At 44.0% G+C, this 12822-nt stretch overlaps 1 protein-coding gene across 1 annotated transcript; it reads left to right on the top strand.

Annotated features, from left to right (window-relative positions):
- The first annotated feature begins 228 nt into the window (after positions 1-228).
- On the top strand, positions 229-7857 carry PSMB2 (proteasome 20S subunit beta 2). The gene is made up of 6 exons (XM_082071641.1): positions 229-413; positions 1288-1410; positions 1593-1663; positions 4967-5129; positions 6639-6688; positions 7627-7857. Exons 1-6 carry the CDS (start codon positions 323-325, stop codon positions 7732-7734), a joined length of 606 nt encoding a protein of 201 aa, XP_081927767.1. The 5' UTR covers positions 229-322; the 3' UTR covers positions 7735-7857.
- Positions 7858-12822: the final 4965 nt, after the last annotated feature.

Raw genomic sequence — 12822 nt, 5'->3', positions numbered from 1 at the left:
ACCTCCGAGCAGCCCCGTCCCCACGGAGCGTGCGCGGGGGCGGCGGGACCCCCCAGCCCGGCCTGGTGCGGCGCCGGGGTGGTCGGGGTCCGGTGAGCGGGACATAACCCGGGGGTGAGCGGGACATAACCCGGGGTGTTCTCCGCGGTCTCTCCCCCGCCGCCATCGCCGCCCCGCGCCACGTGACGCAGCGCCACGTGACGCCGCCCCCCGCTGGCGTCATCACTGCGCGCCAGCGCCTGCGCGGGAGGGAAGGAGGCGGTGGCGGCGGCGCTTCGCTGTGTCACGGCGCGGCCCGAGGGGACGGGACAGCGGGGCCGCCATGGAGTACCTCATCGGCATCCAGGGCCCCGACTACGTCCTGGTGGCCGCCGACATGGTGGCGGCCTCCAGCATCGTCCAGATGAAGCACGGTGAGAGGCGAGGCCTGCGCGGGCAGCCCCGCCGCTGTTCCGGGGGGTCGGGAGTTCTCTGTGCCCCGGGTAGGCCCGGCGGGGAGCCCCGGAGCGGCCCTGGGCGGACGGGGGATGAGGGATGAGCTCCGTCTGGGTGCTCACGGCGCTCCGAGGCTCTGGCTCTGGGTGAAGATGAATGTCCCCGTTGAGGTTTTATTGGTTGGGGGGGCTGCTGGCCGGGCTCTGGCACACAGAGTGACCTGAGGGCTCAAAGAACCGGTCGCTGAGTGTAAAGTTTCCACACCTGAGCCCATATTAGTTGGTTTGTCACGTCAACTTAGCAGTTCAGGTCAGTGCTGGCTCATTAACCCAAATCGCAATGTACTGCAATGTAGGTGAGTTAAAAAACTGCACAGGGATAGCAGTGGGTGAGATTAAACGCTTGGTTGTGTCTAATTCATTGGTAAAAGGTAATTTATGGGAAAAAAAAAGAAATATTGGAAGTAAAAGCTTCAGTGAAATCTGTAGAATATTAGCCAAACTGTAACATGGTTTTGGTTGCTTGATGTGGTAGAATATTTAAAGTAGAACTGCCTTTGAACCAAATTCTTACTCCTGAGCCCAGGAAGCACCACGTATAATGTTGAACTTTGACCTCAATATTCTATGTGAAGTTTTAGTCTTCATTGTTGTATAAGAAAGACAATATATTTCTGAAATGCCTGAAGGAAGCACTTTGTGTGTCTCAGCTTTGTTTCTTTTGGTGACGTTCCAGAACATAATGTAGTTCTCAGAGTCTCTTAACTTTCTTGCTTCTGAAAGAAATCATAATGGCAAAATAGTTTATTCTTTCTCATGACTGTGGCTCTTAATATTATTTTTCTTTGTCCAGACCATGACAAAATGTTTAAGATGAGTGAAAAGATCTTGCTCCTGTGTGTCGGGGAGGCTGGAGACACTGTGCAGTTTGCAGAATACATCCAGAAAAATGTTCAGCTATACAAAATGAGAAATGGTGAGTGAGGGAGCACAGTTGCTCACTGAGGGGCTGGAAGCCGAGTTAATAAACTGGAATTAGACTAATGATGCTTTGTCATTAAAGAATATCGGGTAATTTCAAAATAGGAACGAGAAGTCGGGAAGTGAAACATGAATATGGATTTGTCCTGTTATCAAATACACACGTTTCTTCTCCAGGTTATGAATTGTCTCCTACTGCAGCTGCAAACTTTACACGCCGAAACCTGGCTGACTATCTTCGGAGTCGAGTGAGTAAGAGCTGAAAGATTTTGGCAAAGGCTCGCAGGGGAAAATTTCCATTTTCAAGTAATGAAGTCTGATGAAAAAGGTGGCAGCTTCTGTCTTTAGTGGTCAGTTCGCTTTGCTGAAAGGATGTTTTATTAAAACATAACTTGATTTGCATATTTAAAAAACTTATCGCTTATCAATAACTGATACAACTGTAGTCTTGAAATTCCAGCCTTAGGCCCAATAAACATTTTGTCACAGCACTGCAGACAGCTCAGTCAATTAAGCCTCTTTAACATTGAGATAAGGTTGTCAGTTTTCATGCAAATGCGCTGAATCCGTTTAATCTTCTTGGAAAATGGTTTAATAGAGCAAAGCTGTTTGATGTACTTAGCAAAACAAGCCCTTTTTGTAAACAGCAACACAAGGCTTTCAGTAAATATCAAGCCCAAGTCTGAGCTGTATTTTCAAGTTACTAAAGGGAAGTTACTAATTTTTCTCATGGTAATTTTTTCAAAGTATGAGAAGATGTCATGAAGGGGCAAATGGGCTTTTCAGGATCCAAGGTTAGGAAGGATCATTGATCCCGTTTCTGACACAGGTGACACCTGAAGGCAGCGAGTTTTCCACTGGGTGTGTTTTGCGGAACTCTGTGCAGTTTGGGGGCTGGTGCGAAGGGGGTGGTGGTGTTTGGTGCCTCATCCCAAGGGTGTCTGACCTGTGCATACGGTGCAGGTGAGGCTGACACCGACCATCCTGCCTGTTTGAGCAGAGGCAGCTATTTCTTATGTACGACTTAAAGTACCACTAACAGGAGTGATTTAACAGGTAAATTTAGCCAGCAGGATGTGGCACTGTCGTCTTCCTCAGTGCTGTGTCCCCTGAGCCCCGATTGTCCCCATGTGTCCCCTCCTCCCTTCCAGCTCCCCTGCTCCAGATGGGCAGCACAGTGAGGAGGACACTGGCAAAGGCAGATGTGTTTATTTACCGGAGACACAATGTTGTGCTGCTGCAGATGGCAATGCCCTGGAGCAAGCGCTGCACTCTGACACTGCTGTCACATCACAGCCATCTCCTTTTCTTTAAACACAGCCCTCCGTGATCTGCTTGTGGGATCATCAATTTGATGATCCAAACCATGCCATCGTTTTTTTTTCTTTCCTGTGAATTTTTGTTACATTTTTGTCATAATTTGTGGGCTACCAGAAGGACTAACGCTAGCTCTCTGTAGCTATTTAAATTGATATAGGATTCCTGGAGGCTACTAATTTAATTAGATGGATGATAAAAATGAAAAGGTAAAACATGTCACCACCTCCTGTTAGAAACAGGAAATAGTTTAGAAATAAAAAGTTCTAACACTGAAACAGTTCAGGCATTATACTGTTGTTGTGGTCTCGTCTGTAACAGAGCTTGTTCTGTGGTGTTAATTACCATCTGGGTTCTTCCCTGTGTTATGTAGTTGGATTTCTTTTATGAACCTTATGGTTCCTGCAGTCTGAGCTCCTGCTCTCTTGGAGATGGCTGTCATGTAAGGCAGTGCCTCCAAGTTCTTCTGGTGGGAAATATCAAGCGTAACGACGCTTAAAAAGTGAAGTAGGGTCTGAAAAACGTCTTTGATTTCCATTTATCTGTTGCAATTGAGCCAAACCTAGAAACAGCTTTGGAGCCAGCTGGGTTTCCTGTAGGTGAGCGGTGCTGTAGTTCCCCTTCCATGTGACCTGCTCCAGCATCTCACTTCAGCCACCTGCTCAATCAAGCGCCTGGTTTGGTACATTAACACACTACTGAGGTTGTGTGCTGGGGGGAAGAGGAAAAATACCCCCCCACACCCCTCTAAACAGGACGAAGTTGAGTTTCTTATTGTGCTGCTGTGTTTAATTCCAGGTGCCAGGCTCTGGCCCCAGGCCCACGCCTGGCAGGAGCTTCCCCGCGCCCACCTTGTCCCCTTGCTGTGACTTTGGCTTCCGCCAGATGTCACAGCGCTGCTGTCACCGCCCGGCCTCCCGCTGCCGAGCCGCTTGGTTCAGTGTGTTTAGCACAACTGTTCAGCTGTAAATTCTGAAGAATTTCACACATCTCTTAATTGCTGTAGTTATTTTAAATCAAACAGCACAAAGTGCAAAGCTGCTTGGGATGAGAAATGTCGCCTTTAACGGGAAGGTCAAGTTTGGAAAAAAAGTCAAGTTTGTCAGTTATCCACTCATTTGGTAGCCCTTTAATCACACCAGTCTTGTAGAGTTTTGAACTGTTAGGATGGATTTAGTTAAGCCAAGGGGCTGCCTTTGGGCTGGACTAAAGGATGGAGGTGTATGAGGAATAACCAGTCCAGGACTGAGGTGTTAGTCCCACTAAGAGCCCTAAGAGGTCCTGTCTGCAAATTTAGTTAGTAATCATGGAAGTACTAAATAGATTATGTATATTTTCTAATGCTTAAATCCTACCTTTCTTGAATAATAAGGTGGTGTGAGGAACAGTTGATTTACATTTGAGTTTTAAGAAGTTGTTTCTAAGGCCATCAGCGGTAGAAACTACAGCTGAACAACAGCTTACAGATCTGTGCAAGTCTGTATAACACCATTTATTTATGGTTGAGTATCTCGCATATGCCAATGTTGGTAATTCAAAGTCACACAGTAATTTGAGTGATCTTGTGTCATGGCGCTTAAATATCAACTTGTGTGATGTTTCAGAATAAATAAATGATGAAATACAGACTAATTAAACTAATGCAGCTGCATGGTAACTTGGTTCCAAATAGTCTTGAATGCTTTGAAGATTAAATCACACAATTTACAGTGATGTTTGATATATGTGTAACTGTAGCTGGTTTTATTCTTTCTCACTATCTTGTCAAAGTCAAAACATGGTATCATGTAATAATTTTTTGAGTGCAAATCCACTGTACTTAGTATCAAAATTAGCTTTTCCTTATGATAACATTTTGGCTTTAGTGTAGGGTTAAGGGTGGTGTGACTGGGGAAGAGCGTGCTCAACGAACAAAGAAGTTCTTACAAACTGCAAAATGTTCACGTTGTTCTCACATGTTGGCGGTAAAAATCCACAAGTCGTATGTTGAGATGAAAGAATCTGGTATGAAAACATCATTAAAGCTTTCTGAAGTTTGAATCTGCCATGAAAGCCTGAGAATCAGAGCGTTATGTTTTCACTTCTGCATTCCATGTTCCCAGAAGACAGTCTTGGTGTGTTTGCTAGTGGTGCCTTATGGGGGAGGATTGTGCAACCAGCGATGTTGCGGGTCTGTAGGTAGCAAGGGGAATTAGGATTGCAGACTCTTAACAAGCGCCCGGTTCTGCCTGCAGACCCCTTACCATGTCAACCTGCTCCTGGCCGGCTACGATGAGCACGACGGGCCCGCGCTCTATTACATGGATTACCTGGCGGCTCTGGCGAAGGCTCCATTTGCAGCACACGGGTACGGCGCGTTCCTCACCCTCAGCATCCTCGACCGCTATTACAAGCCAAGTAAGTGGAGTCTGTGGAGAAGAAATTCTTCTGTTACGGGTTAATAAATTAAAGGCTTAAACTGAGAGATTGGCTTTTGCTGAGTCAGATGGTCCAGCACAATTGCTGAGGTGGTACAGATTTGAACTTGACTTTTTGTTAGAATAAATGTAGCTTTAAAGATTGCCTTCTGGTTTTGCTGAAAGGGTAATACGAAACGAGTCAACTCCTTAACGTGTTTTCCTGTTTGAAGCATAACAGACTGTAAGTGGAGGAAGTTTCAATTTATTCTAAAACATGACTAGGCTTTCCTGGACCATTAGCTGCTAGTAGTCTGTTTTTAATAAATAACATTTTGATAGCTTTACCTTCTACTTGCTTTTCTGTTGGCTACGACGTGTACATTTTCCCAGAGTATCAATTTTAGGAGGGCAGTTCCAGATTCTGTTGCTCCATATCTTGGATTGGCTCTGTGTGATATATTAAAAGCAAACAAGTGAAAAGATATTCCTAGCAAGATTTCCTTCTGTACTCTGCAGTGGTGGCGATGAAGATTGGTTGGCTTGGTTTACAGTTTCACGCACATGATACCTCTTGATCATAATTCTTGTACGTGTCTGTACCTGTCTAAAGTTTTAATTTTAGAATCATAATCCAGTTCTTGCACTGCCAAGGAATAAACATGGCCCCATCCCCACATTACAGATGAGGTAATGTTCAAAGCTTGGAATATTGTTAATCTGACATCTCTGGCTTTAGCTACAAAACTCCTTTACTCCTGCGTGCAAAGCTGAGTTTAATCTCATAGAGAAATGTTTGCTTAGTAATCCTTTCATCTGTCTCCCGCAAGAAACGGAGCCATAAACTGCCATTTTTATTCTGATGGGCCTTCTGCCCGAGCAGTGGACACAGGGCTGGAATGAACTCTAGAAACAGGTTTTGTGAGATCCACAGAGCTTAGTTGTTTTCTTGTCCTGCCCCTTGAAAATTATACTGCTCCGTTTTCACCATTCCTTGTGAAAAGAGGAAAATAGTGACCTACAATATGTTGTCATGGCTGGTTGTCCCCATAGAGTGCTGGATTTTATCCAAATGGGTGAGAATAGCCAGGGCATCACACACGTGCCTTTCCCATTCTTAAAACTAATACCCAGCAGGGAACGTAGCACTAAAACCCGTCTCCTCGTACTGTCGCTGACTTGCAGCCGGCTGTGGACAGATGGAGCTGATTTAAACTGTAATAAACTCGGGGAGAGAGAGACGGCTGGACTTCTCCGCAGCCCAGTCCCTGGCCATGGGAGGCAGAATTCCGTCATGCTTCCCATTCAGTGGAACAAATCGATTCTCAATGGCTTGTTGCAGCGTGAGCGCGTCAGTGCAGGGCGTCCTCGGTACATCTGGAAAGTGTTTTCTGTGAGCTGGGAAGGAGAGGGTTTGGTGCTCAGCTGAAAAGTTGTTTAAATTTAATAAAGTTTCTGTTGAGAGAGATGGCCTCTAATTAAATCAATCTGTGGATGTTTTCTCTTTCAGGTATCACACGTGAGGAAGCTATGGAGCTCCTAAAAAAATGTCTAGAGGAGGTGAGTTGCCAAACTTAGGCCCTTACGATCTTGAGAAAGGAACGTTTGTTTGCATTCATTTGCTGATGTTTTCCTGTTCTTCTTGTCGCATTTTTTTGCCGTCTTTGCCAGAAGGGGTAATAAATGCATGTTGACCAGATGTGGAATAGCTACTGGGAAACTGATGGAACGACTTCTCCTTGGTGCCATCTCAAGCCATATCAGGGATAAGAGGGATTTGTGGGCACTTGCGTTGTCTTAGCATGGTTCATGTCCTCCAGAACATAAACTTGAAGCCTAATTGCTTTTCTTCTGCTTTTTCCATGCTTAGCATAATATTGACACAGCCAGCCTTTGACTTTTTCCTTTTATGTTTCTTCTGAACATAATGCAAGCATCCTTCTGTTATTGTGTATATACCTGCAAGCATACTTCTCTTCCAGCTCGTGAAGTGATATCTGAGTTAAAAATTTAACCTTAAAGTTCAGGATCAATTTTAGCGTAAACATGACCTTTCATACTCCAAGGCTTTTATTGTAGGATAATATTCTTCATCCTTGTCTTTAAGAGATTGAATTGAATGTAAGTGGGAAGAAACATCTGGGGAAACATAGGGTAGAAATACTCTAAAGTGGTTCTGCTTGAAGGATCTTTTGGATACGTACACTTTGTGCCCTACGTTGTAGCCGACCGGTCTTCCTGCTTCAATGTCTTCCTTGTTAACAAGCTTGTCTATTTTGCATCCAGTCTCATCTAACATGGATGGTCTTATAGCAGAGAACAAACTCACTCTGACTCCTGAGCAGTGAAAACAACACTCTAGTTCCTGATATGTCATGTTGCTAGAACCAGGATGGAAATGTACATGTGCAACAGCATATCCCTTAAATGAATGCTCTCATCTTTTATTTAAGCTTTGAATGAATCTCATCTCTTTTGTCTTGTCTTTTGTTGAACAGCTTCAGAAACGCTTCATCCTAAATCTGGCTTCTTTCAATGCCCGGTTCATTGACAAGGATGGCATCCATGAAGTGGAGAATATACCCCTATCAAAAGCAACGTCCTAACCCCTGAGATCTTTCTTCAGCAGTCGTCTTTTTTTGTTCACTTTGTGTTTTTCTATTCATTTGGAGCACACAAGTCATGTAGTGCACCGGGAGATCAAATAAAGATTGACATTTATATAGCCAGTTTTATCTTTTTATTCCACTGATCCTTCCTGAGAGTGTTTAAGTGAACTGTTCCACAGTGAAGGTGAAACTGGATTTACTGTTAATAAGTACACATGTGGGTTACTTACTTTTCTTTCCTCTTCTGATATTTTAATACCCCCCCAAGTGTTCTTAGGTGTGGGAAAACTGGTGCTATATTATCTAGATGACAGTGTGTGCTGTCATCCATTCTCATAATTCAAACTCGAAACACACCAGGCAGGTGTTTCATGCTGAATGTACAGCACCAACTTTATTTTTCTGAAGATATTACCGCTGTTTGCTTTGTAAAACAATAATAATCAGTTTTCTAAGACTTGCTTTTGTTATACTTTGTTTCATTCTAATCCAGGTGAAAAAGCTTTTCAAATAGAATGGAATTTTAAGATGCTAATGTCACTTAACTCGCCTGGCTGTGGTTGTGATACCGGGAAAGAATATTCTGCTGGCACAGTAGGCTCATAACTTCGTTAAGTATTTTAAATATAAACTGATGTATTAATTGCATAATTGTTTGACAATGTGAGTCTTTTCCCCCAAAACTTGTCAGTCTTAGAGACCAAGTATTTCCATCTTTTGAGCAGGTGAGGGCTGGATTAGAGACTGAGACTTGCTTAATGTCACACAAGAGATTTGCAGCTCATCCTGCCTCTTAAAGCTGCCCTTAAATCCAGTTCTTAACTGAAGTCCCATCAGGCTTTTTGCTTAATTCTTTCCAGAATTGGTTTAATTATCAGCTGGTTTTGTTGTAGTCAATGCCGCAGTGGCTTTTATGTGAGGCCAATGGCATACAAGACATTTTGCTGAAAATTTTGTCTTTTAAAAACCTTTTCAAACTTTTTTTTACACTAAGAAGCCCCCAGTCTTGATTATTTTCTCTTGGCAGGTCACAGTTAACACGGGTAGAGTCTGAGTGTTCTAGTTCTGTAATTGAAATCTCACCCCTTCATGTTGCATTAATGTATTTGTTTAGCTTAATATGCAGCATCTCTAATTTATTTTCCCGCCGATGTTGAATGTTTTTGCAGGTTTCTTGTCTCTTCTCGTCACTGCAGAGTGGCTGCGCTGATGTGCTATTTTTGTCACTGCATATCAAAGCAGCAATGCCTCCTTCTTGGGGAGATTCGTTATTGCACACACCAAAACTGGGCTGTGGTGCTATTAGCTCATGTGAGTCTGGCAGAGGATCTGCCTGGAGTTTTTATTGGCACCTATTTGCATGCAGGTGATTAATAAACATAAAACAATTATTCCCTTGCAAGCCCCCGTGTTGGATGCAGGTTGAACATATGTTTTGCCCCAGGGCAGGGCCCAGGATCTGAATCCCCTGGTGAGTGAGAGATACAAGGGGCTGCAGCAGGAGCCAGCGGAGCAGCAGCCTCTAGGAATGAATAAATCCAGACCTTGATTGCAAAGCAGCAGAACAAAAGAATTGGCCCACCATGAGACTGGACTCCAGACTCTAATGAAGTAGATTCTTTTGAGGCCTTTCCAATAATTTACACTCCCTAAGCAAAGGTGTGATACTGTGTAACTTTGAATTGTTTAAAAGGTCTGCAGTGCTGATCTGTAAGTTCAGAAACAGTCAACTTGTGTTTTTAATAGTAATACATGGAATCTGTTTGAAAAATCAATGTTTTAAGTTTCCCATTTGCATTATGTAAGGAGAAGAAAACCTACCTCCTTCAACTTTTAGGGCTAAAGCTTTTGAAAACTATTTTGCCTAGAATTTGGGAATACCTTTTGGGAAGAATTCACCTTTCCATTTGAAAAACATCTGTATTTATCATGGCAGGCCTCTCTTTCATAAAAAATCTCGGAAAGAATTGAGCACTACAAGAAAGTACTGCTTTCTACTAATAAATTGTGGGGTTTTTTTTGTTCTTCGTATTATAAAAAGTTAATGTTGTCAACCAAGGTAAGGTATTCCTGGGGCATTGTACCCTCAGTGAGCTGCTCTGCTTTGCTTTGGCTGGTAATTCTGACCATATGTTTTACTACCAAAGCCTCAGGGCCTAAAGAGTTAACAAGGCACTTTTTCTTGTTTTAGGTTTCCTGTTTAAAGCTGCTCTTTTCCTGAGCCCTGTGTGCAACAGATCATTGCACCAGCTCATCCCAGAGCTTGGGGTTTGCTCCCAGATCGGTTTACAAGGGACCAGTCTCCATGCCTGAGGCTGGTTGGGTTGGGAGTGCTGTGCTGAAAGCAGCCTGTGAGTGTAGGTGCGGTGCTCGTAGCTCATTTTCTTGGTCTTAATTATACCTTTTCGTGCAAGAAAATCTGCATTTTGTTGTAGACCTTTATCTGGGACTGTTGGTGGGGGAGAATGCGCCAAGTTCATTCACCTGAATGTTTCCACAGGATTTTTTCCAGCCCAAGAAATCTGTGACCCTGTTCGGTTAAAGAAGCCAGGAGACTTGAGCCACGGGAGGTGAAATGCTGTGGGCAGGACGGCTTTTGCTGTGTAAAGCTGAGGCCCTGGGCAGCTGTGCCCCCAGAAATCAGTGAGCCAATGTGGGGACTACACAATAGAATAATCACTTGGCAGTAGGTTCCTACAAGAAGCATTAGCCAGGGCTGACATTATGTTCATGTTTAAGAGTTGGTTGCATCTGTAAGGAAACATAAATTTATTCTACCTGTAAAAAGCTTATCCTTCAAACCATTTTTAATTCTTTTTTTTCAAAGGTTTAACCTTATACGGAGCTTCCATGTGTTGCTATCAGTCTGCCATCAGCAGCAATTAAGTGCAGGAAATTTTCATGTGAGCACTGATCAAACTGAACAGGCATAAGTTGCTTTAACAGATTTTAAAAAGTCAAATGGAAATGGTGGAATTAAAACATGTAACTTCTTTTCTTCCGTGTTCTTGACTATGTTGATTTGAATCTCTGTGTACTCCTGACTTGCTGAGGACTATGTTAAAAATAAGTTAGTTGCCTTGAAAATGTGAAGTGACAGCTTAAGTGTTTTGTTTCTGTGCTAATGTGCAATTAGGTAGTTATCCAATAAGCTTCTTCATGTAGCCTAACTCAAGGCAGCTGTGGCTGGAATAGAGAAACCCTTTCCTGCCGAGGATGGTGAGAGGCTGTTCAAAAGGATCCGTTTCAGAATTGCCAGGGTGACCCGGGTAACTCTAGACCGGTCAGCCTCACCTCCACCCCTGGGAAACTGATGGAACGACTTCTCCTTGGTGCCATCTCAAGGCGTATCAAGGATAAGAGGGTCATTAGGGGCAGTCAACATGGCTTCACCAAGGGGAAGTCGTGCTTGACCAACCTCATTGACTTTTCTGAGGACATAAGATGGGTGGATGATGGCAGAGCGGTGGACGTGATCTACCTTGACTGAGACATTTGACACAGTCTCCCACAGCATCCTCACAGCTAAACTGAGGGAGTTTGGCTCTATAAATTAATTCTAACCATACAAGGTGAGGCCAACCTAATAATCTAATTGTCTGAAATGACAACTTGCCTAAGTGTATTTTGATTTGGGTAAAGTACCTTTTGCTTAGTAGGGGCTTCCTTGATGTTAAATATTTCTAGTCTTTATGCACAAACATGGAAATAGTTAATTAACTGAAGACAAAGCAGGCTTCATCAGATTTTGTGCCAGTATTTTTAGGGTTATTGATAGTATCCTATTACAGCACCACCAAAATGCCCACGGGCTTACGCGATGCTTGATCTCCTCTTGCTAAATGTCGCACTTGAAGCGCAGCCGATGCCCCAACGCTGCGACCCGCGCGTCTCAGCAGAGGGCAGTGATCCTGCACACGCTGCGCCGCCTCCATCCAGACCCATCTTGGCTCTTCATCCCCGTGTGGATCGTGCGACGGGCACAGAACCTTGGTGTTATGGAGGAGGGATTAACGCCTTCCACGGCAGCGGCACATCGGATGTACGAGGTTGTTTCTTGAATCGTTTTCACAAGTGTTGGACACTTATCCCATGAAACAGGTATTTATCGATGCTTTCACAAGTGAAGGCTAAGACAGCCAGAGATTTGCCAAAAAGAGTAACTGGAGTCCATCCTCTACTAGTTACTCCAAGCACTAATGAGCAGGGACATAAGGTACATCTTTAATCTTTTTAAAATAATCCCGTTCTCCCTTGCAAAAGTGCACTTGATGTTGACTGTGTGCTTCAAGTGAGGATGCTCACAATGTTTTATCAGCAACACTGTGCTGGGGGGAAAGCTACAGCACCATGGGATGCTATTTTCAAAGAGCTTTCTGTGATCCCACAGCAAAATTGGCTTAAAAAAAATACATCAGGAAAAGCCTGAAGTGACCCTTTTGGAATGTGGAGAACTAGACCAAGAGGTTGTCTGTGTTCAAAAAGCTTATTAACACATGGCGTTAATAGAAAAAAAAAAAAATCTTTGTCCCAAACTAAACTGAACAGAGATATTACTCCCTCACAGCAATCAGAGAATACTTTAAAACAGGAATGTTCATTTATTTTTTATCTTTTCATCAAAGTCTTCAGACTTTACCAGGTAAGACCTACGGTGGAGATTCTCTCAACTGTCCATCTTTCTTCCACATGTTAGGAAAGATGCTTCATGGGGTGGAGAGGTTCCCCACCTCTTTTGCCTTGCTCATTTTCCTGGGGACAGCTGAATGCTCATTTTGCCCAAAACCTGCCTTTTTGTGCCCAAATGGCCACGCCGTGCTGGGGTCCCCGTCCCACGCGGGGCTGTGGGTGCTCTTGTTCCCATTGTGGCTCCAGAGGGCTGCACCAAACCCCGTCTCCCTCCCAGAGCCCCTGGATGGGGCAGACGCGGAGTTATCTGTGCTAAACGCCTCGTCTGATTTAGCGTGGTAATTACTGCGTTCTTTTGGAGGCTGCTTGTGATGACCAAACGAGCAGGAAACTCTAAAAGGTATAATATATAATATGCTCCTGACATATGACAGGGCTGGGGGAGAGGAAATGAAA

The sequence above is a fragment of the Streptopelia decaocto genome, assembly GCF_964273445.1.
Source record: "Streptopelia decaocto genome assembly, chromosome: 23".
Classification (NCBI taxonomy): domain Eukaryota; kingdom Metazoa; phylum Chordata; class Aves; order Columbiformes; family Columbidae; genus Streptopelia; species Streptopelia decaocto.
The sequence above is the reverse complement of the archived record's forward strand: the minus strand, read 5'-3'. Positions and strand labels throughout refer to the sequence as shown.